This window comes from Trachemys scripta, chromosome 2 (assembly GCF_013100865.1).
Source record: "Trachemys scripta elegans isolate TJP31775 chromosome 2, CAS_Tse_1.0, whole genome shotgun sequence".
NCBI classification, from domain to species: domain Eukaryota; kingdom Metazoa; phylum Chordata; order Testudines; family Emydidae; genus Trachemys; species Trachemys scripta.
This window is the reverse complement of record NC_048299.1, coordinates 30,355,664-30,383,661: the sequence shown is the minus strand read 5'-3', so window position 1 is coordinate 30,383,661 and position 27,998 is coordinate 30,355,664. Positions and strand designations below refer to the sequence as shown.

Sequence of the window (27,998 nt, the reverse complement as noted above, 5' to 3'; positions counted from 1 at the left end):
TCACTCATTTTTACCTGGTAGTGCAGAGAGGTTTGGGAGCACCCATACAACTGTCACACTGATCTTCCCCGAAATCCTCACGTTGTCATTGGACAAGAGTAATTTACATTGGCAGGGGAAAGTGTAAACAGAGTTCCACAAGCCCACTGTAAACTCTCCCAGTTGGCTCTGAAATTCAACCAGAACTAAATATCCTGAAAGAACTGACAGAATGAACACTTCACAACACAACACATCGGATTTATTCATCCAATCCTATTGGTATCAAAGTGAAAATAATCAGTTTAAGATCATCTCTTGGATAGGCGCCATCGAATAATTTACATCTAAAAACGAGGCCTTGTTTCATAAGGGATTTGTTATACAACATACATAGTATGCCATCTTTAACAAATGCTTAAAAGAGATATGATCCTAAGCATTGAAGAGTTTTATAAAAGTTTACATTCTCATCCCATGGGATGTACAGAACTATGTAGTTTACACAGTTTTACTATCATCCAAAACATTACGTTTTAGATACATTAGGCATAGCGAGAACAAGATACATTGTTTCCATAGGAACGTAAACACAGCGTGTCACTATTGACATGCTTTCCCATACATAGTTATTAAGTCAGTTCAACATGGACAGTTTTAAAGCATTCTGTTCAGCTTATTAGTGATTAATACAACCATCAGGAATTCTCCCAACATTACTGGCAGCAAACTCATCGCTGCCCTAGATATACTTGCATCGGCTCTAATGTACAGAACATTCAGAATCACGTGCACGTTCAGGGCCAGAATGCTTGGCTTGTAAGGGGAGGTTGCACTGCTCTCATAGCACAAAGCTGGCCTAAAGCCTGTGGAGGATTCTCCCTTCTCAGAGAACCTCCATGTGCTGTGGAGCCACCTCAGAAAATCCTATATACCCCCCCACCTTTTTCCTGGTGTGGGAAGAACAAAGACAGAGTGACCAGTACACCCCCGCGCCCCAGTGATGCATAGCTCCAAGGCCCACTGGTGGCTGGCATGGTTCACATCAATCTAAAAGCTGCCCTAATTTGCCCTGAGAGACTGGCCGAAGGCTGAGCCAGTTGAAGATCAGGTAGGATTGCCAAAGATGGCCCAAAGTCTCCCCAGCCAGACTTACAGTGAGTGCAGCTCAGTCACCCTGGAGGATCTGCCCCAAAATATTCAATTTTTTTAAATGAAAGGATTTTTCTACTTGTATAAAATTTAAATAGCCCACAGCATGTAAAGTGCATGTACAAAAAACACACAGTGCAGGGAAAGTCTCCAGATAACAATATTCCCAAAAAGGTGTTTTCTCCTTCGTATTGTTGGTTTGCTGTCAGGGAACATGTCATTGCTTGCTTGGGATACATTTACCAGAGTCCACACATCGGTTAGCTTAATCATCTGTGCAGTTAAAAGCAGTTCACATTTTACAGCTCAAAAAGGCACTATTTTATAGACAAAATTAGCTTGAAGAGACAGATTTCCAACTCTGACCAGCAGACACAAGAAATCACTAGTCAGTCATATTCTAATGTTGGTGGTCCCCTAACAATGTTAAAGTAGCCAGCTAAAGCGCCCAGGTCTATGTACAGTGACCTTTGCCTTTTTAACAGCTCCGATTCCTCCGAACTCCCCGTACATGAAGATGAATCTGAAAAGGAAAGAGGTGAAATGTGTTAATGCTTTAGAATCTAAGATAAAAACCTCATTTAAAACACTGCCAACATTTTTTAATGGCCTAATTTTTATTTTTTACTCTTTTTTGAACTTATTCAAAAAAGCTTAATTTTTTAAACAAAATATTGCAAGTCATCAGCATCTCCAGAGCAAAAAAAGGGCCAGATTCATTCAGTGGACGTGGGTGGACTGGAACTGGTTCCTGATGATAGAGCAGAATGAAAGTTGTATCTGGTCTCTAAAGGCCCATATACCAGCTGGGAATTGGCAGAGGGAAGCAGAGCTCCATCATCCCCTCAGCCAGGATTCCAAAGGAGAGGCTGGCGTAATAGAGGGAGCTCTGCTGCATTATGACAGTTGAGAACTACCCTCCACTGGCCAGATTACCTCTCCCCTTAGGCCGTGCAAAGTACAGAACTGGAGCTGGGCCTCTGCTTTACTTAGCACGATTTCATACATTGCAATGGTTCTGAAGAAGCTATTGCAACCTCAGAACTCCCTCGAGCACTTTTATCATGAGTGACCTGGGCACTCACACGCCGAACTCAGAGTCCAGATTAATGGCCAAATGTCCCTTGATCCTCAACAGAGCCCTGCCGCTGGACTGCTGTAGCGGTCAAAGGACTGTGCACCTAACAAAGCAAACAGCAGGACCATGATAGCTCAGTGGTTTGAGCATTGGCCTGCTAAACCCAGGTTGTAAGTTCAATACTTGGGGATTTGGGGCAAAATCAGTACTCGGTCCTGCTACTGAAGGCAGGGGGCTGGACTCGATGACCTTTCAAGGTCCCTTCCAGTTCTAGGAGATGGGATATCTCCATTATAGAAACACAGTTTTATTTTTATTACTTTAATGCTGCTAGGGTTTTGTTGTATTGTATTACTGATTATGCATGGGCATAGGTGTGATTTAAGTAATTTAAAAATAAAGTAAATAAAAGAAAGTGTTTCACCAGGGTTGGGGCTTTTGTTTGGTTGTGTTTTGTTTTTCTAAGTGCCTATTGCCAGGATGCGTCCACCAAATATTTTAAAAAGAAAGGAAAAGAGAAATACAGGCTGTTAACAGCTTGGCGGCGCCAGATCTCCTTTCGGACCTGATATTATATTCTTGAACCCTGTAAGATTTTAACTGGTTCATGCCTCACCCTTCATAAGCATGTATCGCACACAGTATGGTGGCTTGGTATGTGAGTAATCATTTGCTTTTTATTTTTAAACAGTTCCTTTCAGAGGCCTTGCATGACAGTGCTGACACTCCTCAACTTCATGGTCAAGGTATAAAGAATTTTTAAAATAAAACAAAGTCATATTAAAAAACTCCCAAACTAATACCTAATAATAAAACGGCCTTAGTACTGGAGAGAGTTCAAACAATTCAGTAAAGTAATATGTACTTTTATAAAACTGCCCTGGAGGACTGCCAGGGTTTTCTGGCAAGCTGATTCTTCTGGAATTACAGAATTTAGGCCAAATTCTGGTCCTACTGAAGTCAATGGGAGTTTTGCCACATTTTATTGAGACCTGTATTTGACCTCGTCTTGTCAAGATTTTTACTGAGTTCTCTCGTCAAGAGGCCCTGGAGCCCTTGGGCTTTATTTGTGTCAGTGAATACAATGTAGATGGGGAATAGAGTATAAAAGCACAAGAGCAGGAAGCCTGCTGTTGTACCCGCAATGTTTTCTGGCAACTCCAGCTCCTTCCTTGTCAGCAGCCTTTTCCTTTCAAACAGGGCTGAGTCCAGACTTTGGCATCGTGGCTGGTCCTCTGGTGGAGGATGCAAGGCCTCATGTTTTAGTAAGTCTGCAGCAGACAGTCTGTGATTAGGGTTCCTTTCCAGAGCAGCTTCCAGCAGCTCTCTCATGCTGGTGCTGCAATCCTCTGCAATGTCCTCTAACGGGGGCGCTTGCTTGTGTATCTAGCAAACAAGAAAGAAAGACCTCTCAGCATTAAGATGATAACTTCCTCGTTGCCATTGGCAGTTTCGACAATTGGGAATTCCCCTCTCATAACTCACAAGTTATAAAAACTTGCCACTCTGGCACTTTGCTGAACAGTCACAATGGAACAGGTAATCATGCAAACCTCACCTGTTTTCAGGTTTAAATGTAAACCGAAGATTCAGACTGGTTCAGCCAAAGGCCTGTACACCTTTTAAGAAAACTGGAGCCCATTTACAGCATTATGCATGAGAAAATTGCTAGGCTTCAGTGCAAAACTGGGTGAAATTGAGAGGTTTTTAGTTAATTTTTCTCGGCGTTTTTTAGGTTTGTTCAAACCCCATGGCGGCAACAAATGTGAACCCACGTGCACTTGAAATGACTGGGTTTTGCATAACTCTAAGCTCATCCTCACAAAGCATCCAAGTGCCGTAGAACTGTAGCTGTTTAATCTTAATATTGGCTCTCTCTCAGTCTCTGTGTCACCTCCTAAGTTATCACAACCTGCTTTTTGTCTCTCTAATATTTCTTTCAGAGCTGGGCCAATGGCATCATTTCTCTGGCAGCAAATACTTTCAGACTCCCCTGGAAGGTTGGGGATTTACGAACAAGAACCCAGCAGGCTCGCTCTCTCTCTTTGGCTGGCTGATGTAAGCTGTTCTATGGATACTTACTATATAGAGGTACGATGGGTATGAGGTGCGAGGGTATCGATTCACCCACGGTGGGCTGCCAGTCTGCATGTGAATGATGGTAGCCCCCATGCTGTAGATGTCCGCTTTCGTCGTGTGACCTCTGCAGAGTATCACTTCGGGGCTCATGTAAATCTGGGAAGGGCATTCAAAGGAAGGTGAGCCTCTGCTTTTGCCTTCCCCCAGGTTAGGCACCACAATCGGACAGTGACAGTCCCCCTCCCCATTTGTTCAACTGTACACCCTGCCTGTCCTCAATACGCAGCCATCCCACTTTCCAGTTCAGCCTGGAGAGAACTTCACTTGGAGCCATCAGTTCCATTCAGTAATCAGCTGGCCAGACTGCCGGAGGCACTCCCTCTTGCTGGGGACGAGGATGCTGCCTGCACAGCACTCCCAGAGCTCATGGGCCTGGGGAGCTAAATTTCAACAGGCCATTGCATTGTCCACCCATTAGGTTTGCAGGCCAGTATATTTGCTTTAGTTTACATTTCCCCCTCATCCAATGCCCTCTGAACAACTGGCATTATCCGAAATCACCCTGCAACAAGAACTTAACCTTGGAATGCTCTGTGGCATTCTGTGCCATGACTCTGGCAAGTCACACACAGCATTACCACCAATTACCACTCAGATAACAGAGGTGTGATTGCAGTATAAATACCTGCCTAGCAGGGAATAGCAGTAACCATCCCTCTAGAGCTTTCAGAGGCAACACAGTGGGTCACTGGCAGCTAGGCCATCCACTGATGACACAGCAACCTTGCATGCCAGGCAGGCACTGCTGAGGGTGGGGTTGGAGGGAGATGAAGGCCAGCAGGAAGCACAGTATGAGTCTTTCCTTCTAGGCCCTAAAATTCATGGGGTAGCCTGTGTGTATTCCCACAAAGCTTTACCTAAAGTTTGAGTCTCCCCACCCCCATTCTCCACAATCCCACCTATGTCTCTTATGAGGCTGCAATGCACCAACACCACAGCAACCACCGAGGACCACTGCCCCCTGAGTGTCTTTTTTTTTTTCCCCCCACAGGAGGTGGAAGATATGTCTATGCACTAAGGGACTGGATGAATTTGCATATGCCTTGTGAAGGTACAGGACTTTGAGCACTTAACTGGCTTCACACTACAGAGTCATTTAATCAATCCTACATAAATAAGCAAGTGTGTTTTTCTCACTAAGCAGAACTTGGCTCATGCACTCTTGGTCTAATTCTAAGCAAGCCTAACTCCACCTTTCCATGCCACAAACCTAAATATTCCCTATTTACACACATCTTCTCCCTCCCTTGGAAAGTCTACCTCAGGATTTCACCTCTTTCCCACCACACAGCTCCATACCCAACACTGTCATACAGAATGAAAAGGCATATTGTCAGCTTAACAGCATGGAGCTAGTTATTTTTAGTAAGGTAAAAGTATCTCTGTTCTGAACTTTTCTGACTGGAAAGCCAGAAAAAAACATTCCAGCATCCTCCTGAAACAAAATGTTCCCTGAAACATCAATTGCGTCTTTGAAACGTACTAGTCTGTGCTGCCCTTGCAAGTAGCACATCACTCCTCCGGAGAGGGTTATGTAAACGTCTCCTTTAAACACATACGTATTCTTTGCTCGGAAAGGCGATCAAAATGACAAGAGAGTCAGCATTCCAGCGGAAACATTTCCTGTAGCACAGCCTCTTTGGCAATACTAAGCAAGGCCATGCTTTCTTCATCCATCCAAGCCAACTGCCTCTTCCCAGTTGCTAAGCAAGAATCCAATCCTGGAAAGTCTTAAGCCTGTGAGGAGCCCTATTGGCTTATCCAAGAGCTTACAGCTGTGCGTAATTGGGGCCTAAAATATATTTTAGGCACCTATATGGAGGAATGTCAGGTTTGAGGATCCTGCTGGGGCTTAAGCGAGAGCTAGGCATCAGGTGTCCAGGATGGAGGTGGATTTGGCATGCTCACTAGCAGAAACTTAGGCACCTAGGGAATTTAGACGTCTACAGAATTGGCTGCAGCTGAGCAGGGGATTTGGGATCCAAATGTTGGATTTGTGGAGCTACCCAGCCCTACTGAGGTCAATGGGAGTTTTACCATTGGCTTTAGTGGGACTAGAATTTCGCCCTCGGATCTGGATTTAACCATAGTTAGTAAATTGACTAGTTTGAGGATAATAAATAAAATTTACAAGATAGAACAGTCACATTTCCCCAGTCACTAATCTAAAAAGTCAATTGTAATTAAGACTATGTCACAAAACGAATTAAGTGCGAGAAAAAAATGATTTTAAAAAAATAAGACATTAATTTCACTAAAGTCTTCTGGAAAGTTTGAAAATCATTACAACGCAACAACAACGCAATCACAGGGCTTTCCTCACACATTCTTACCTCTGTTCCTCGGAGGTCTTTGGGGTAGTAGGTGTCGTCTGTCATTTGAACGCTTAGACCAAAATCCACCAAAACTGCCTTAGTTGACATGAAAACAATGTTGCTGGCTAAAGGCAAACAAACAAAAAGAGATAGGGTTTTAGGGTCTAGCAAGCTGGTGCCATTTATTGTGCAACATAAACGTCTTGTGCAGAACTAGAACGGGAAAAGGGAAGAAGCTCAAGCTCTAGACGTATGTTCAGCCTATATGTCACTTCACAGATCAACACCCATCACTGGCAGTAAATTATTTAGCCCCAAGTATCAGGGCCGGCGCTTCCACTAGGTGACCCTAGGCGGTCGCCTAGGGCAGCAGGATTTGGGGGGCGGCATTTTGCCATCCTCGGTGGAAATTTGGCGGCGGGGGGTCCTTCCACTCCGGGTCTTCGGTGGAAATTCGGCGGCGGGTCCTTCACTCGCTCCGGGATCCACCGCCAAAGTGCCTTGAAGACACAGAGCAGAAGAACCCCCGCCGCCGAATGCTCAGAGGAGGAGCGCTGCCGCCTAGGGCGGCAAAAACCCCAGCGCCGCTCCTGCTAAGTATTACATGGATCTTATAGGTCAGACTATTTTCAAAACAGTGAAAGCCACAGGGATGGCATTGACAATTCTACAAGGGTCACCTTGAGGTGTTTGGGCTTCATGGAGCAGGTAAATGGCGTAGCCGCCAAATCCTTAGGGGTCTTGGGATTCAGAGCAGAGAGGGATTTCACATGTAGGGTTTTTCTCTCTACAGAGCTCTGAGCCCTCAGCCTCATTGGCAGCTGTCATAATTCAGTTGGCACAGTGCCACTGGCTTCCCTCACCACCCCTGTGCCTCACTGCCTCTCCTGTACATCTTAGCAGTGCGGAATTGAATTTAATACTGTTCAGACCAATAACTTCTTGATGGTTTTCCTAGTACAGTAACTCCTAGCTTAACGTTGTAGTTACGTTCCTGAAAAATGCAACTAAGTAAAACGATGTTAAGCGAATCCAATTTCCCCCTAAGAATTAATGTAAAGGGGCGGGGGGTAGGTTCAAGGGAAAAAAAAAATTCACTAGACAAAAGACTATAGATATAGATATAGATACAGATACACACACACACACACACACACACACACAGTACACACAGAGTTAAACAAAATTTAATACTGGTACACAGCAATGATGATTGTGAAGCTTGGCTGAGATGGTGAAGTCAGAGGGTGGGATATTTCCTGGGCAATGCCTTACTGCTGAATGATGAACTAGCAATTGGCTGAGCCCTCAAGGGTTAACTCATTGTTGTTACTGTAGCCTCACACTCTACAAGGCAGCACGAATGGAGGGAGGGAAGACAGCATGGCAGACAGACACACACCGTGTGTGTGAGAGAGAGATGCGCATTGCTCCTTTAAGTACGCTGACCCCACTCTAAGTACATTGCCTTTTTAAGTAGATCAGCAAGCTGAGACCGCAGCTGCTGCCAGGAAGCTCCCTCTGTCCTGAGCCCTGTCGTGTGTCTCCCTGCTCTACAGAAGATGGGGTAAGCAGGGTGTAGGAGCAGGGGAGAAGGGGACACCCTGACATTAGCGCCGCGCCCCACCCCCCCCGGCACAGCAAGCAGGAGGCTCCAGGGAGCAGCTCCAAGGCAGAGGGCAGGAGCAGCACATGGCAGTGGGGGGAGGGACAGCTGAACTGCCGGCATTTGATAGCCTGCTGGGCAGCTGCCGCACAGGGAACTTAGGGGAGCTGATGGGGGGGCTGCCAGTCCACCCTGGTTCCAAGCCCCCACCAGCTAGCTGCAATGGGCTGCTCTTCCTGCACACAGTGAACAAAGCAGGCGGCTGCCAAACAACGTTATAAGGGAGCACTGTGCAACTTTAAACAAGCATGTTCCCTAACTGATCAGCAACATAGAATCATAGAATATCAGGATTGGAAGGGACCTCAGGAGGTCATCTAGTCCAACCCCCTGATCAAAGCAGGACCAATCCCCAGACAGGTTTTTGCCCCAGATCCCTAAATGGCCCCCTCAAGGATTGAACTCACAACCCTGGGTTTAGCAGGCCAATGCTCATAACAACAAAATAACGTTAACTGGAACGACTTTAAGTGAGAAGGTACTGTAAAAATGATTGGGAACAGAGCATGCACGAAGTGACTATTCCCCTGGCCACAGGCCTGCTCTGAGTCTCTTTCATGGTTTCCTACACCCATGCAGGATTGTCTTTTAAAACAGAGTGCAGATTACATACTACAGTCGTTATCCTGGAACCTGAATGCAAGTACCAAGTAATCTGCAGAATCACATATTTATTATGTAGTTGTATTTTTCAAGGTAGTGAACATCATAGTTTAAGTTGCAAGAAAAATCATTAGTGTTGTTTCCAATTGCTTATAACTTAAAATAAATAAACAAACATAAAAACACCCAACTCTTTGGGGGATGAAACTTTCCATGTTTAAAAACAACCCATGGGTTGAGGTTGTTTGTTTGTGTGTGGAAAGTCTGAGCTAAATACCTTGCAGCCATTCTTCTTTTCAAATGAGTAGTGGGAGATGTGTGTGTTTTAAAAAGGGGACTTTCTGCTTACCCAAAACTCAAAAACCAAAACCGCATCCAACCTTGTGGTCCCTGAGAATCTGCCTTCGTACAAGTTGAAAAATTAAGCAGGCTCGTCATTTTGCACCTTACTGGTTCTTTAAGTGAGCTTTCAGCTGTTTTTCTGGTTATGAGTCTGCTCTCTGGTTTCACAGATTTATTAACATCTGTTAGCACAGTTGTGAAGACACAGATTAATACAGTACGAAAGTGAACAAGAGAGTGCAGAACGTGACCCTGCTAGAAACACAAGTAGTAACTGAGATAGATGCCTGTAACTGCACTTATTGTTCCCTAGACTACAAAATTTGAGATAAGTGTTTGAAATCTTATCTGGGTAAGCTCTAGCACAAGACTTCCAGTAACTCCTCATTTTGGCAGGGATGCAAATACCAAGGGCCTGATCCTGAGCTCACTCAAGTGAACGGAAGGACGCTTATTGACTTTCATGGGCTTTGGATTGGGCCTCAAAAGAGCAGTTTCTTGATATCACAGCATCTTAGCCAGGGGTTAAAAATAAGGAGCTCAGAGAGGTGCAGCTGAAAGCCAAGGGGGAGTTTCTCTTCCTGGCCCTCGCCTGGTGGAGGTCTGCTCCCCTGAATTTTTCCTCCACTGGGGGATGGCGAAGGGAGGATTTGCTGGTAGGGGAATCTGAAGCGGATCCTGGAGTTTGAGATTTCCCCACCAACAGAAACTGGAGGGGAAAGAAATATTGTCCCAGTTGGGAGTCCTTTTTGACCTCTTCTCCCTTAAAGACAGATTCATCCCTTCCACCAATGCCCCCTCTCTTCTACCTGGAAGGCAAGAGGGAGACACCCACTGCAATCTGCTCCTCCTCCAAAAGGAGACAGGAGACGCCATTGCTAGCTCCAGAGATTTTACATAAATTCATTTCTGAAACTTCAACTTGTAGAATGGATGAAATATCTAAAAGCTCCAGGAAGCAGAGACAGTCTCCTACTCCCCCTCCATTTTCAGCTGGTTTTGCACCAATACACATTCTCCACCACGGTCAAGTTCTTCATTCAGATAGAAACAGGAGGAGGGGACCACTACTGACATCCCTCTGCCCCACTCAATACACTGCACACACATGTGCTTTTGTCTGGCTAGCTGAAGGCTGCTTGGCTCCTTTCAGACATAATTCTCCTCTTATCCCCATTCTCTTGCCAATGACACATCTCGTTACCACAAGATGATGCAATGCATCACCACCACACAGCATCCAGGCCTGTGGTAACACCAATCAAAACTGGTGCTCTCAAGCCCGTCTTTTAATCTACCTAACCAATGCTCCTAAACCAGCCCAAGCAGGGAAGTGAAAAGTTGCTGGAAAATTGGAAAGAAAAAAAAAGTTTAAACTCTTTAAAACGTCAAATATGTATCAATTATTCTATGTGATCCATCACTCATATGTGATGTTTAGAAAGGCTTTTAATTAATTCCATTGTTACAGTCAATGACTGAATTGCTCTGCAAGATATTTACTGGAAAAAGACACACAAAATGCAACTAGGAAAAAAAATGATTTAACTTAATAGTTGCCACTGTTTCAAAGTTTACTTGTAAGATTAAAAAAAAAAATCATATGCACAGATTAAGCAGCTTTTGACAAACTACTGGGGCCACCATTTTGTGTATTGTTACTCTAACAGTAAGTTCAAATGTTTCAAGTCCTACTTTTAAACCCCCACGTTTAGCAAGAATCAGCTGCAAAATAAATATTAGAGGCCAAATACTAATTAAGAACCATGCTTCCCTGAGAAAGACAAGCAGGATTTGACCTCTGTGGTGTTGCTGGGCAGAAGTAATATTTATGGGCTCTAGCACTTACAGGTGCCTTGATAGAAGGTAAACTATAATCCCCAATAAAAAATTAATGATGTGCCTAGTTCAATTACAGAGTGGGAACAAAGTCTCAAACAGCAATGCAAAGCCACAACACACACACCAACAATGTAAAACTAAAACAGAAGGGCAAACTGTTCACCCTGGGACAAAACAGACAGAGAGAGGTGAAGTTTTGAATCAGAGTGTTTGTTTGAACTCTTCAGGTTCTTTTTTTCATTTTGAGTTGGATTACTTAAGGGGCTGTAACGTTTCGCCCCGGAACAAACAGCGATGTTTCCGTGCACCAGAATCATTAAAGAAAAGCAGTAAAAAGATAAGTTTAAATAGCTTCTATTCTGAGGGCCTGATATTGTGAGATACTGAGTGTCAGTCAGCCAATTCCCCTCTAAGGCCAATAGGATCTGATGGTCCTCAGCACCTAAAAACTGTCCTCTAAAGTAGAAGCATTAAAAAAAAAAAAAGTGTACGTATTCCATGTGTAACAAGGAAAAGAAAAAGCCTTTTAAAGAACGAAAGATACATACGTTTTATATCATGATGGATGACTCCTTTTGAGTGAAGGAAATCAAGTCCTTTGAGGATATGCTTTGTCACCCAAATGATCTCGAATTCTCTCATAGGCCCACAGCTCTCCAACTTTTCCATGACAGATCCTCCCTCTCCTGCTTCCATAAAAAGATGGATAGTCTCATCCCACAGAATAGCACCATATAACTCAGCAATGTTCTCATGGCGGAAGCGGACCTGGATTTCAACATCTGACGGTTTGAACTGTTCCACTGGGACCTAGCAAATTGAGACAAAATGAAGACAGACCAGCTTGAACAAAACTTATTCTGAAGTTAGCCGTTCTATGGCCTGGTGTTCTATATGTTAACTAAAATCAAAGGCAAATACAACTATTTACTCATTAAAATAGGCTTATTTTTGCTCTCTTGAATTGTTCCTCCTTTCTATTTCAGATACATCCTGTGTAAAACAGACACAACTTTTGGACTTATGCCCAAGGGGACTGTAACGTCCCAGACAAAAGCGATTTAGCAACATCCATTCCCATCAAAACCTAAAGGAGTAGGCAAAATTCTGACCAGACTTCCTGGCTCAGGAGAAAAAAAAAAAAAGCTGCATTTTCCCGTTAGCCATCTGAAGTCTCATCTATATGCTGAGAATCACCTGCTGCTGCTGCTAACATCTGACTGAACAGGTGTGTCTGTCCCTACTTACACTTGCAGCTAAATAAACAAGTGCCAAACTAAAGAAGTCCCAGTTTGGATGCATAGGGAAAGCGCATGTGAGCTCCTCCTTCCAGGTCTTCTGCACAGGGGAAAGCCAGGTCCACGTTCCCTGAGCAAAGGCAAGGAGGGCACCCACTCTTGGCACTGTTACATGGCCTATAAGAGGGGATGGGAAGCCATGGAGCATGGCTTCACCTGAGCTTTAGTTTGGCCCAACGTGATTATTACTAAAGACAATATAGTACTTTGAAGATAAATGCAGAGTTGTTTTCATACAAGAGATGGGCCTGAGACAAAACCCTAGGCTGTGGAAAATCATGGATTTTTTTCTACTTATCCTTATAATACACTCAAAGCAAATATGGAAATAGCACATATTTAGTCTCGCTTAAGCCGATATAGGAAAGCATTTATACATGAGCTTAAGTCCCAGTGAAATCAATAGCATGTAAGTGTGCTGCTGAATTGGGACCTTAATGCAAGCCTTTCCCATTCAAAAGAGAGTCAGGATGAAATCGCAGCTCCATTTGAGGCAGCCAATGAGAGTTTTGCCACTGAATTCAGTGGGGCTAGGTTTTCATCTCCAATGTTGTGTCATACTGATGGCTGTAAGATTTAATATAAAGACTTACAAAGAATACTAGTTAGGCAACAGGTCTGCTCAGCACTGCAGTTACACAAATCATTGTACGTTTTCAGAATGCTGGCGCCATTACCTTTTACATCCCCAAAATGAGGGTTTTCCTCTAAAGAAATGCACGTTCTTAGAAAATGCAGAATGCAACATTTCAACTTTTTGCTGACAGTACAGCAGGAAAAAAAAGCCATGCTTAGTCATTCAAACACTAAGAGCTATTGAAAAAAAATTTATTAGTGCAAAGGTTAATTTTAGAACATTCTCTCCCCCCCCCCCCCCCGCCCTGCCATCTAATCCAATAAAACCAACAGCGATACCCCAACTGGCACTGAAATTAAATGCAGAAGTATCCTCTTTTAATGTGTTAAATAGATCACATTGCACGATATTTATTTGGGGAGAAAAGCACCATACTAACATACCAGCTTGCAGGCCATTCGCTTTTTTGTCTCTCTGTCTTGAGCCAAGTAAACTTTCCCAAAAGCTCCTCGAGGAATAAAATCAGAGCCAATATTCCTGTAAGTCAGCTTCCATGGAAACAAAAGCACATCAGAGTCAATTTGATAGCGCCCATTTTTCGGAGTGATCTATACAAGAAAAAAAAAAGCAAAGAAACAAATGTTAGAAAGGTAAGTGCTTCAACTTCAGAAAATTCTACATGTGCAGTCATCATGTCATCACTTAAGTCTACTTAATTCAGCACTTCCTGATCAAACACCTTTGCACACATGTGATTCCTATGATAGTATTTATTTAGAAACATAGAATGAGAATAGCGTGAGGCCTACTCATTACTGGCAGATATATTTACATTTTTATCCAATGATTAATCTTCTATAAGTTGCAATTAATTGCCTGGCAACACCACCACATTTACTGAGACTAAGCATGAGGGTTGTGCAAGTGTACCTGAAGGCTTGTTTGTTCTTTACTGGAATCGGATAACCTGTTATGCCACATAGCTATTACTCACAGACTATGTTACCAAAGATGAGTAAGACTTTCTGCATTTCCCAACATCACATGTAGTGCAGGGGAATAAGACTAACAAATGATCAAGAGATGAGATTTTCTGCAGCTTACTAAAATGCAGAAATATGGCTTAAACTTTGCCATGTGTCCTCACATTGTTTGAATTATACCATGAAACAAAGTTCTACATGATTTTATAAATCTGTAAGTGTTATTGATGATATACTAAGCACTTCAATTTTTGATGCTATTATACTTCCAGTGAATAAGTTTTCAATTAATTCAGTCTTATTTTACTATAAAGATATATTCCACTTTAACCTGTCTGGTCATTCAGTGACAGACCTGCGGGTGGCTATATTACAACAGAAAAACTTCAAAAACAGACTCCAACGAGAGACTGCTGAGCTGGAATTGATATGCAAACTAGACACAATCAACTCCGGTTTGAATAAGGACTGGGAATGGCTGAGCCATTACAAACATTGAATCTATCTCCCGTTGTAAGTATGCTCACACTTCTTATCAAACTGTCTGTACTGGGCTATCTTGATTATCACTTCAAAAGTTTTTTTTCTCTTAATTAATTGGCCTCTCAGAGTTGGTAAGACAACTCCCACCTGTTTATGCTCTCTGTATGTGTGTATATATATCTCCTCAATATATGTTCCATTCTATATGCATCCGAAGAAGTGGGCTGTAGTCCACGAAAGCTTATGCTCTAATAAATTTGTTAGTCTCTAAGGTGCCACAAGTACTCCTGTTCTTCTTTTTGCAGATATGGATAGTCTGTTTTCTGGGATTTAACAAGGTTCTGAATTCACGTAAAGAAACAAAAATGGACCAATGCAGTCCAGTAACTCCTTACTTAAAGTCGTCCAGGTCCCCTTATAACGTTGTTTGGTAGCTGTCTGCTTTGTCCACTGCTTGCTGAAAGAGCAGCCTGGTGGAGCCAGCTGGTGGGGACTTGGAACCAGAGTGGACTGGCAGCCCCCGCATCAGCTCCCCTAAGTTCCCTGTGCAGCAGCCACCCAGTAGGCTATCAATTGCCGGCAGGTCAGCTGTCCCTCCCCCCACTGCCATGTACTGCTCCTGCTCACTGTGCGGGGGAGGGAAGGGCTAATGTGTCAGGGTGTTCCTGCTCCTCGCTTACCCCATCTCCATAGAGCTGGGGGAGGGGGAAAACACGACAGGGTTCAGGACAGAGGGAACTTGCTGGGAGCAGCTGCTGTATCAATTTGCTGATCTATGAACTTAAAAAGGCAATGTACTTAGAGGGGAAATGCATCTCTCTCTCTCTCTCTCACACACACACACACACACACGAGTTAACCCTTGAGGGCCCAGCCAAGTGCTAGTTCATCATTCAGCAGTAAGGCATCCCCTGGGAAATATCCCACCCTCTGACTTCACCACCGCAACCAAGCTTCACAATCATCACTGCTGTGTACAGTATTAAATTGTTTGTTTAAAAGTGTGTGTGTGTATATATATGTGTGTATGTAAATATAAATATAGTTTTATCTGGTGAAAAAAATTTCCCTGGAACCTAACACCCTCCCCCCCCCCAATTTACATTAATTCTTATGGGGAAATTGGATTCACTTAACATTGTTTCGCTTAAAGTCGCATTTTTCAGGAATATAACTACAACGTTAAGCGAGGAGTTACTGTACATTAGTTTCACACCTGTGACGCAAGGTGTCTCACATACTGTATTGCAAAGCACCTCAGTTGCACACTACATAAAATAGCATGTTGTGGAGATTAATGTTTTTAAAGTGTCATTCATGTAAAAACAAATCTGATCTATCTATGCTTTAAATAACAGAAGAGGTTTTTCAATAACAAAAGGATTTTCTCAACTGACAAAACTGATATTTATGTATTTCACCTACCTGAAAGAATGAGATTGTACATATTTAATATTAAACTTGTTTCAAGATGTTAAAATAATGAAAGCTTTTTGTTTATATTTTGATGATTATGAGCAGACACAAAGACCAGTTGTTATATTTCAAATTACACTACACACACATTGTGGATAGTGGAGCAAAAACTGATGCAAAAGAAGCATACATTTAATGTCCATCTCTCTGTTCATTCTGTACATTACTAGCACAGAGGCTGAAGAATTTAATAAATTTTCCAGTAAAACAACATTTCATATTTATCAGAAATGTTTTCATCTTTTAGAAATTAGCAGATACATTGGTAAGAAACTATTATGGCCTCTCCCTCTGCCACAGATCAACCGTGAGTTTTCCCCTTATAAAATTTCTTATATTTTCCGAGACCACAAGACATCATCAGGAGGTTCTCTCCGCTTCCAAAATTCTGCCAGAGCAAACTTTGATGACTCTGTCAGAAGGTGCAAAAGCAATTCAGTATTCTGGAAGCCACAGGACTTTTTATCTTGGAGCCCTAAAAACATATGAATGGCTCCATGGGAAAACCAAGACCAATGGAGCAATTGGTAATTTCACTTTTGTTAAATCTAGCTACTGGGTTGTTTAGAAAATGGAGATGCTTTGAAGTAATCTTCAAGGTTCAATGGTAATTTTAAAAAACAAGATGAAAACTTTATTAAAAATAAACTAAGAATAGAGGCCAGAATCTGTCAAACATCACAATTTCTGGTGTGCTAACCCAGCACATTTTGTGAGGGCAATTGATCTCTCACCTCAGTGGAATGAGAAACTGAACATGTAGTGAAACATGTTCCCTAAATTATGATCACCGTAGGATAATTTATTTATATCTCATTTAATTTAAAGTGGCTTGAAAAATACACAGGTAACTTGGTTACTAAAACACAGGATATGATAGTAACTAAAAAAACATAAGCCCTGTAGCCTTTTCACTAAAAGGGCAATTCCTGCATCCCAGAATGAAGTCCTTGAGGCCAAGCTATGTAAGTGAGTGCAAAGGAATGGGATGGAGGGACAGCTGTCCCACCAACAACTGCATGGCGGTGGAACCACTTGGCTTCCACTGCAGCAGACCAAAGATGACAATCATTCTGGCACCTACCCCGCCTCTCCTCCACTTTTCAGTGGGCAGAGACTGGTGGATCCACATAGAGGTGACCTGTTGGCAATACCCTGGGCTCCACTCCTCAGTTGCCTAACTGGTTGCCTGCACCCACACATCTGTTATCTGCATAAATGATATGCACACAAAATAACCATGTACCTAATTGAAAGTCTACCCAGGTGCGTCACAAATACGCCGCACACTATTTTCAATAGTTTCTATGCATAGGCTAAATAAGCAAAGCCACATTTCACAGTCATCTAGTTTAAAAAGTGAACATATGTTCACAAAAATACTGCATATTTTGCAAAACTTAATCCCAATTGTCTCAAAATGTTTATGATTGTGCTAATGCCTTGCCAACACAACAGACAGAACACATCGAAAAGGGGTGTTCTGGTGATGGGGGCCATGCTAATATTTAGATTAGGATAGAGAGGGAGAGAGAATTTTGAACCCAAGAAAAGAAACAGTCATGGTACAGTATACAATAAACAGTGCATTTGAGAGTTTAGACTCATTTGTTTTTCATTCAGGTTTAGAACTAGTCTCTGTTATTTATATATGCTCAATCTTTAACCTGAAGGTCTCCTGACAGCTGGAAGGCCACCATATTAGGAGATTTAAGGATGACAAGAGCTTTGAGTCAACAGAAACAAATTCTTCATACCCCATGACCTAAGGTCAAGAATTAGTGAAACCACCAGCCCTCACTTTTAGATTTCCACCAACTCCCAGTGAGCTTTTAATTTTGAATCTTAGAACATGTAATAATAGGACTGCTCTGAAAGCCATCACTCATAGTTATCATTACTCACGGCTGTGTATTAAAGATAGTCCAGAGTTCAAATGTTCCCAAAGTTCAGATCCAGGGTTTTCAGACTGGGGGCATATATCAGGATAACAAACATACCTCTCTACCTACCAAAGGCCAAAATGTGGGATGCAAAGTGTGGCAAAGATCCAAAATGAGGAAGAGACACACACAAAAAAATCCTTCCTGGAAACTTTAAATGCTCTGGGATTCATTTGTTTTGTGTGCATAACTCTTTCTACCACTCTGTTCCACGATGGTTTATTTATGGATGTAAGTAGTTTTCAACAACAGACTTCTATGGTACGCAAATAACTTTGGGACCAAAATGAACGATGTACCTCAAAATGAGGGGCATTTGAGAGTTGTGGTAACAAAGCGTATTGTAATTCAAAAACAATCACTGCATTGCTAACCATTCCTTATTGTAATTTTCTACAGTCTGTAAATAGATTGTGTGTATATCAGATTATCACATTTTGTACCAGTAAGCATTAAGAGGGAGAAGTAATTCTATTGAGATACACTGTTCCAATATTGAATTTAATCAAAAAGCATCCCCCCAAAAAGTCAAGTGGAATAATCTTATTGATCACTCTTTTCCTTACAATTATGACATACCTCCCATTGTTATTGTTGGGTGTCACTATGTCAGTGTGTGTTTAAGAATTTGTAGGTTTGTTTTTAGTTTGCAGTAATTACATTCAAAAATTTCTATTCTCTTTTTCATGCAAAATGACCTACCATGTTTAATAGGATTCCAGATTCTTGTCGTCTCTGTCCATTAATTTGCTTTGCGGTGTTGGACACCTGATTTGCAAAAGCGAGCAAGTCTTCCTCAGTCCCATACCTGACACATGACAGCAAAGAAACCTCTCTTCCACGGAATAATAAGGATTCTGTACATCCCCCATTTTGATTTGTTTCTTGGCACATAGTAATCAGACTGTCTTCGTAAACTGCCAGCTCTCCATTTGGGTAAAAGTTCTCCATAATGTCTATCACATCAGACACATTTAAGTGCGTTAGCAACAAGTCGATCTCCCCTTTATTGTCACTATCAGTGCTCATATACTCCATTACTATCCGGTTTTCTAAACTTCACCTGTAAAAGGCAAACAAAAATAAACGTTAGAAGCATTACCAGCATCTAAACAAATAGTTTTGGCTAAATAGGCACTTAAAGAACAGGATAGTGAATGTGTATTTGTTATACTATTAGATTTTAAATTGAAATCTTTTTTCCACATATAATTAGTAAATCTGCACATAATTAGCAGTACACTGAAGTGTTAGTAATATACCTTGTTTTTATATCAGAAGCGAACAGCTTTACAAAAAAGTGTCATTTCTCCTTCTCCGCTATGACTCCCAAAGAACACTAGATAGCCCATAAAGAATTCAATAATCATGGATATTGATCAGCAAACAATGAGAGAAGCAAAATGCAGGTTGTGTAACACCGTGGTACAAATTAAATGGTGCATCACCACTAGTGCCCACCACAGGATAATCTATACAGTATAAAAACTATGGGGTTTGACTTTAAGAGGCAAGTATATATATGCTACAAAACGCTCAGTATTCAAACCTGCAAGAGCATAAGAGGATTCAGAGCAGCCAAGAAAATGCTAGTTCAGTAATCTGAAAAAAGTACGTCTGTCCTCACCATCCTCCTCTTCGTTCCGGTTATACATTTGTTCTTCGTTTGTTTTTCAATTTATATAGAGCACTTTTCCACTAACAAAAATTTAAATTACTCCCCAACCCACAAATGCTAAGAACCTTCCTACTCAAACTGCATCCACACACCCAGCCCCCTTAAAATCCAGGTTAAATAAGACTAAGGGGGCTCTCTTTCATGCAGATTTCATTAGCCAATGAACTCTTACCTGAAATTAATTCTGGTTGCACTGCACAAAACCATTAAAAAAACCCTAATATAATGAGTTCAATCAGATTTTTCTGTATATTCAGTCCCTCTTCACAGTTGACGACACAAAATTCTGCACTTTTGTTTGTTCTTTTCAAAACACTCTGCAAACCTGTCCAGAAATGACAGACCTCATAACACTGAATGACTGCCCCATGCTCATATGATCATTCACTTCACTGGTCTCATGGAAAGAAAAGCAGAAGATCATAAGGTTCAGATAAGGGGAATTTTTGAAGAAAAAACTATGAGTGCACATGAGAATCAAAAAGATCTAGATTTCCAAGTAGGGTAGGAAATCAGTCCTGCAGTGTCGGTTTCCACGTTTTAATTTCTATGCCTGCCATTTGGAAACACAAGGGAAAGAGGATCCTGCCTTTCCTCTAGAATGGAGTAAAGTGCATTCCATTCACAGATCTTCTGTTTGCCCTTTCCATAATCTAATACAACCACGTACTCAGGAGAGGAAAACCAGAAAGTGACACCTAAGCGGACATAATCTGCTAAGGCTGTTAGGAAGTGCAGCATGCCTAGCTGTAGTTTCTGGTCAAGATGTTATCTTTGTTCCCCCCCCTGTGAGGTCACGGAACCCTTCTGGCAAATATTTCTCAAGTCAAGAGCATTTACGTCAGAACCAGCGTTGGAGAAAAGTAAAGAAAATGACGTGGCTGACTTGGCTGATAACGTCAGACCACATGCTGCAGGTTTGAGTGTAGGTCAGGAAAACTCAGCAGATCTGGACCACGGAAAGGGAAGTGGCAGCTCTGCAACATACTCCCCCGCTTTTCTGCAGTCCCTTCAGGCTCCATGGCTAAAAAGAGAAGGGGGCAGAAAGCAGCAGCATCTCCCCACATCCACGTGCAGCATAAATTAATGTTGCTGCATTAACCTAGACCAGTTCAGATCACCCTGTGCCAAGTGAATGCAAGCACATATGCCCCTGGCCTTAAGAAGGGGGCTTTAGGGGAGCTGAGTAAAGCATGGCACTAGCAGTAATTACTAGCATTATAAGGGTGGGAGGGACACAAAAAAACCCAGCATTTTGTAGCAGGCACCGACTAACCAGAGCCAGAGGCAGATATGAAAGTGGGTAGGGAGGGTACATACCAGAAAGCCGGGAGGTAATGCACTGGTGTGAAGTTTACTCCAATTACTACCCCAGCCGTTGGGGGAAAGGAAAGAGCACTGAGATTTCTACCCCAGTGCTATCCTTGGATCCTACTTTGGGGTCTCTCTTTTTGTATCAGACACTGGCTAGTAGATGTATACATGCCAATCCACTCTCCTGCCCACTCTTAAACTGCTAGGAAGGAGAACAAGCTTTATGATTCCTCCTCAAAGGGCTTGCTGGCTGCTATAGATGGGTCAGGTCCTTTTTACAAATCTGTACAGTGTCTGAACACACTTGCCAATCATATAAACTGGCGTTCAGCTAACACAATTATTGACAGCTATCATGTTCAGATACAATGAAATCTTATAGCATAGATAAGGCCTACCTCCCCAACAGCCTCTGTTAGAAGTAACTCCACTGCCTGACTTCACTGCTGTTTCTCAAGACTTTCCCAAGAAGCAGCATTTTACTCATATTGACAGTTCTGCTGTTGCCCACAAAGGTCTGAGCAGCAATGATAATGGCCAGAATATTGTCAATTTTACTTATCTATGGCTTGGGAAAATGCAGACTGCATCAGAGACTTAGGAGGTTACTGCAGGTGTGAAGAAAGCAATGAACGACACTTTTTTTATTTGGAAGATGATTTTCATTACAATAAGGTTTAGAAAGTTTTTCTTTTAAAAAAAGAAAGCTAATTTCTGCAGAATTTTAGCATCTTAAGCACCATGCAACAAGGATGGCTCCCACTTGCCCCTGGCGAATTTACTATTTTCCCCCAAGCCCACTTAGTACTGCGTATATTTGAATGTGCAAAATGGGGATCAAGTCACTGCCACTTTAATTCAGTGTTGTCCCAATATTTGTAGAAATCAAAAGTCTGTAAATTGGTTTTACTCATATTTTTAAATAGAATTCTGCTTTCACCTACAGAATCCAAATAAATAAAATGTATGCATTTATGTGAGCTGGCTAAAGTTTAAGCATGAGACTTCCTTTATCATCTGTCATCCCTTCATCATCATTATCACATGAACAATTAGCAAGTCACACTATTTTTCAAGAGCAGTTTTTAGTCACAAGCCTCCTCACAAAACAAAACAAGAAAAAGAAAAACTGTTGCTTTAACAACTTCTGCATTTTCAGTCTTAAAAAGAAACCAAAAACCCTACACATAACTGGAGGTCTCAATTTTCTGAGTCCCCGGGGCACCTGCATCCATGCAGGATTCCTTGCAGGATCAGGGCCTGAAAATGAAAACTAATTGACTCAATGAAACCACATCTCTACTTATCTTTTTCCTCATTTAAAAAAAGAAAAAGCCATGGTCTTACTGTAGTGTGACTGGCCATCAGTTATACGTAAAAGAGTGAATCCTGTATTTTTACTTTAAGTGCTTTCAAGGAAAGATTGACAGAGCTTGAAAAGTACACTCTCCCACCATCGAAGAAGAAGAAACTTTCCCTGCAGAAAAGCCTATGCCATTTATTTCTACAAAATTTAGGCTCTCAACAGGAAAAAAAACTTCTAGCCCTAATGATTGTAACTGATAACCTTCCCAACACAGCTTAATCTATCTCCTTTAGTCTGCAGACAGACAGCTCCCATAAAACCGGAAGAAAGACACCTGCAGCAGTGTAAAAATCTAAATAACTCTAAATTGTCTTTAGGGCTGTTCAGATTGGGGAGAGGAGCCATGAAATTGACAAGAACCATATCAATTTCAATCTACAGCTTAAGGAACTCTACAGGGGAATTTTCAAACTTAACAAACTGCTGCTAGTCACAGGCTAATAAGGTAGACAAAACCCCTGAATATGGACAGTGCTTTGATAGGAATCCCAGCACCTTCTAAACAACATCCCTAGGCTTCTTATCATCACATAGTTCCTGGACTTTGTTAGTACCAGGTAATTCTCCCATTTTTATATTTGCCACTAGCTACTGATAGCAGGCCAAATTCTATGCTGAGTTCCATAGACAAACATTTGATGTTACTTCATTAAACTCTGTGGAGTTACACTAGACTTACACCCATGTAATTCAAAGCAGAATTTGTCCGTGTCTTTATCCTATTGATTGAATATAGAGAGTGTGATGGAATATTTTCTGGACAGTAATCTTCATTAGGAGACAGGGATCCCTTCAAAAGGGTTTTCACAGGCAAACTAGAACATGCCTGCACTTCACTGCCACTTATACAGGGTCATTAAATAATATGACCTACTACAACTGTGGTACCTTGAACAGCCATTTGTTCTATCTATATTTAAAGTGGACCTGGTCTAGAGTTTATTATGTAGCCTTTAAACAACAATGCTTAACATAGTGTTTAACTAATTCAATGGGAGGCAGAAAAGGTTCCTGGGTATCAGGGCTTTATCAGCTAGTTAAAACACAATCCTGGCCAACTCAAGCTTCAAGTGTGTGAGCCACAGACCCATTAGGAGCATACACAGGCATACCTTTGTGCATTACATCAGCTATATTCCTCTTTAGCAGCGACATAATCTAATTTCCGGGGAATATGTTTTCTGACTACATCTTTCCGATACTTGATCTAATACAACTCGCCATAGTAAAATACATGACCAAAGCAGATAATTCATGGTGAGGCCATGTATGGACCTAGAACACATACTTCAATATGGGTCAAAGGAATATTCTTTTTTCCCCTCTCCAGAAGTCCTTAAAAATAGCCTTCAGACATTGCCATTTTCCTCTCACAACTGAGGAAAACTGATGTGTGCTAACATGGTGTGACTGGAGAATAAAGGAAGAGATGTATTTCAGGTGTTTACAGGAAAAGTCTTTCATGGGAATTTGGTTTTGAATCCCCATGCTCATAGCCAAGGAGGCATTGGGCAGGGAGTGCTAATTTGTGAGCAATGCCCCTGCTGGAGCTCCAGGGAATAGGTTGGGTTACACTAAACATTTCACTTCAATAAAGAACAAGGTCTACACTACTGCCTGCTGCACTGTCTCACTCACCACTTCTTCTATCTTTACGTGTGCGTCATTAAAACCCACCAAAAGTGTCATGGGGAAAAAGCGAATACTCCAGCCACTCTCCTTCCTTAACTTCCCCTCCTCCCCAAAATTCATATTTTTTTTACACATTTCCATTCTAGGCAACATTTCTTTCCAACAGCAAGGAGCATCCCACTCCAATACAGTGAACAGTTTGTGCACAGATCGTTTCCCCTCCAATTTTGGCAACAGCTGCCAACGCATTTTACAAACAATACCGATTAACTGCAAATTGTGTTTGAACAAATGAAATTCCATTGGCGGAGATGGCAGCTCCAGCAATTCGCAGCGTCTGGGAGGCCCCAGTCTCATCTCGAGAGCAGTTCCTGGACCCGGTGTGTTTGGAAGACGATATACAGGAACGCCCACCCTAAGCCCCCAGCCCAGAAACAGTTACATCCCTTAACCCAGGGGTAGATGCTCTAGCCATGTGGGTCGCTATGGGGAGCGCTCAGCGGCCCCTGAAATGAGACACTCCATCGCCCCAGCTGGGGATCTCCCCGCTGCCCGCCTCCCCCGGCGCACACCGCCCAGCCCCGTTCCCAGCCAGCGTTACCTGCCACTATGCGCCCCCGCGGGAGGCAGGGCTCCAGTCAGCGGGGCACCGGCCGGGCGCATCGGCAGCGCAGAGCTCCAGCTGGCAACTCCGCGAGAGGCGGAAGAGCAGGTAGCTCCGGGTGCCTGAGCAGCCGCCCTGGGGGCGGTGACGCACCCGCGGGAAGGGCCTGAAGTAGTTTCTACTTCACTTGCCGGAACCCGAAAGAGAAAGGCCAGCGCGTCGTGAAACCGGCGGAAAATCCACCGCCTCCCACCTGAGCTCTGCTGGGGAAGGGTCTTTCCTAGCCCCGAAGGGGGGTCTGCGGGGCCACAACGCTACCCCTTGTGGGCAACGTATGGCAGGAGCAAAGTCTCCCGTCCCCTCCCGCTGTGTAACGTGCAAGGGCGCTGGAGTGAAGATCTTTCTCTGTGCGACCCTAAGAGCATCGTCCCGACCCCCACCCCGGTGCAATGCAAGAGAGCTGATGGGGAAGGGGGTGTATTTTCCTGACCCTCATGCGGGTGCAATGCAAGAGAACTGATGGGGGCGGGGGTATATTTTCCCGATCCTCAGCCCGGGGGGAGCTTATTCCTGACTCCCACCCCAGTGGGAGTGCAAGGGAACCGACAGGGGGTGTACTCCCTATCTCCCCCCCATGATGCAATGCAAGGGAGGTGATTTGGGGGGGGGGTATATTCCCGCCCCCGGTGCAATACAAGAGAGCTGATGTGGGGGTGTAGTCTCACCCCAGTGCAATGCAAGGGAGCTGATTGGGGGGGGGGTATATATCCGGCCCCACCCTGGTGCAATGCAAGAGAGAAGGAAGGAGACTAGCTACTCTGCCCCCCCAGCGGAAAGTGCAGATTGTTCTTGGCTTTGCTGACCCAGTTACCAGAAGTCCCCGCCCAGCTGCCCGGCCGCCGGCCTGACCGTTTCGCAATGCCCTTCCCCTTATGATACAAACAAGGAGGGGGAGGTCTTTCGGGGATCCATCATATACACGGTAACCAAATATGCCAGGGCTCCAGCCTGTGGGAGCACCTCGGCCTACACAGCTTGAACAGCAAAACCAAGCAGCTCCTCTCCAGCCCCCTTAGCTCACAGAACTCCCGCTAAACTTCTTAATGCAGATTACTAATTAAGTCTCACAACCCTACATGAGAGGCATCCAGTATTGCCAACCCCAAATGTTCAAACATCATGAATCAGGCACAACAAAAATCATGAGATTGACTTTAAAATAATAGATTTGCTGTTCTTTTTATTTGCCTTCTGCTTGTTGAGTCTTTAGGGTGCACTGGGGTCACATTTTAAAGCTTTCTCCACAGCCATGAGGAGTTTCTCTTTAAGAATGAAGGCTGAAATTATCACATATCCACTTGACTCCAGGAGCTGGTGCTTTAAGGAAAACAATAATTATCATGAGACTCGTGACAAAATCATGAGAGTTGGCAACCATTTCACTTACCACTGAAATGCAGTCACCTATTGGTGGACCAGAGATGCTGTTTAACAGCAAGACACTGGCACACTTAGAGCAGGAAGTGACTACCTTCTTTAGCTGAAACTGCTAGAGGATTTAGGCAGGCAGTGTAAATAACTTAGAATTTGGTGAAAGCCCTGGGTGAAAAACCTTTACTCTTGGAAAATGTCACGAGAGTTGGAATCACTACAAATGTTCAGGACTACGTCTCATCCAGTTTTACATCTCATCCAAACATAGCAATCCATAAAGGGGACATGCAGCATCAAGTGCCCCCCAGATTTCCTCTCAGCCTGCAGGAGGGAGGCAGGAAGAGATCTGTCCTTCTGCTGCGCCTCCCCATGGCTTGTTCAACTCCTGTCCCTGGCAGCTGGGCCTGGGCTGGGAGCAGGACCAGCCACTTCTCAGGCTGCTGCTTTCTGCAGCATGGCGACTGCCTGTGAGAACGCAGCTGGGGAGGCAGCTTGGGCCTGGCTGCCGGGGACAGGGGCCAAGTGAGCCAGAGTCCCCCCTTTCCCCCGCACGTTTTTGGCTTGCTCAGCCCCTGTCCCTGGCAGTCGGGCCTGGGCAGGGAGTGTAGGCAGTGGGCTGCTGCCGCTTTCCTAGCCAGGTGCTCTCATATAGCTATCACGCTGCACAGAGTCAGCAACCTGAAGCGGCCATCTTCAACCAGCGTAAGAATCGGCTCCCTCCTGTTCCCCACCCAGCCTCTGCTGCCAGGGAAAGTGGCCAAATATGGGGGGGGGAGGGACATGGCATGACAGGAGAAGTACAGAGCCCTCCTCCACAGGTATCTCTGGTGGGGTGGGGAAAGTGCGGCAGGCCTGGGCTGGGTGCAGGGGTTGCTGGGGATAGTACCAGGAGCAGGTTCCCTGGCTTCTGCTCAGCCGGAGGTAGGGGCATTTCCCACGCCCCGCCCCCTGCTGAGGTGTCCAAGATCTCCAGGCAGACCCTGGTGCTGCGAGTCTCCCTGGGCCAGGGCTGGCCCCAGCCGGGTGCAGAGGCATATGCTCCCCACTCCTGTGGCCCCAGCTCCCGAGGAGCTGGAGGAATTAGCAGCCCTGGCCCAGGGAGGTAGGGCTGGAAGTTCCCCCCAGAGGCAACTGGGAGGGGGGGGTTACATGTTCCCCCCTTTACATTGTGCCCCCCCCAGTTACCAGGAGGCACCAGTTGTCTATGCATCCACAAGGCAATAGCTCCATCTAACACTCTGTTCCAGTAAGTTAGCACTTGGTTAGTTAGAGGGAAGAGAGATCCTCCAGAATTACAGACTGCCACCTAGCGAGCACCTAAACCATGTCCTGCAACACTTATGTGTCCTCTAAGACAGTGGTTCTCAACCAGGGGTACACGTACCTCTGGGGCACACAGAGATCTTCCAGGGGGTACATCAACTCATCTAGATATTGCCTAGTTTTAAAACAAGCTAAATAAAAAGCACTAGTGAAGTCAGTACAAACTAAAATGTCATACAATGACATGTTTATACTGCTCTATATACTATACACTGCAATGTAAGTTCTATACAATTTTTATATTCAAGTTGATTTATTTTAAAATTATATAGTATAAAAAGAGAAAGTCAGCAATTAGTAGTTTTTAAATGAGGTGAAACTTCAGGGTCTGCAAGACAAATCAGACTCTTGAACAGGGTACAGTAGTCTGGAAAGGTTGAGAACTACTGCTCTAAGAAGTGAGAGCTGGGGTACTGAAAAGGGTGGAGTTGCACAGAGACTAGAAGTTGGGAGGATGAATTTGAACAACACAGTTTTAGTGGTGGGTTATGTACCAGCTACCATGCAGCTGGAGCTTAGCTATTATTCAGGAACCTGGTGGGGTTGTTAGTTTTCTTACACCCACAATTAATTTTAATTAGATCATTTTTCTTTTAGACCAGCCTCACAGGAAGAAGAGGAGGAGTTTTCCTCTTAAGCACATCAGTGAATTTATGAGGAATGCGTCATAGTATTCCAGAGGAAAAACACACAGTTGCTACATATAGGTGGAGTAAATTGAAATGTTCCGGTCACATGGAAGAATAATTCTAGAAGTAATCTTTAAAAGAT

The 27,998-nt window shown here is 43.5% G+C and overlaps 1 protein-coding gene across 2 annotated transcripts; it reads right to left on the bottom strand.

Moving 5' to 3' along the window:
* Positions 1–426: 426 nt before the first annotated feature.
* Positions 427–24,780, bottom strand: MAP3K8 (mitogen-activated protein kinase kinase kinase 8). 2 transcript variants are annotated; one of them, XM_034760172.1, is made up of 8 exons: positions 24,468–24,780; positions 18,579–18,939; positions 13,435–13,599; positions 11,665–11,926; positions 6,682–6,788; positions 4,292–4,444; positions 3,349–3,595; positions 427–1,654 (listed from the first exon to the last, which is right to left on the bottom strand). In XM_034760172.1, the coding sequence occupies exons 2-8, from the start codon at positions 18,912–18,914 to the stop codon at positions 1,521–1,523; spliced, it is 1,404 nt and encodes a 467-aa protein (XP_034616063.1). In that variant the 5' UTR covers positions 18,915–18,939; positions 24,468–24,780; the 3' UTR covers positions 427–1,520. The 2 variants fall into 2 exon arrangements, with proteins under 2 accessions (XP_034616063.1, XP_034616064.1); XM_034760173.1 differs by lacking the exon at positions 24,468–24,780 and adding an exon at positions 19,727–20,567.
* Positions 24,781–27,998: the final 3,218 nt, after the last annotated feature.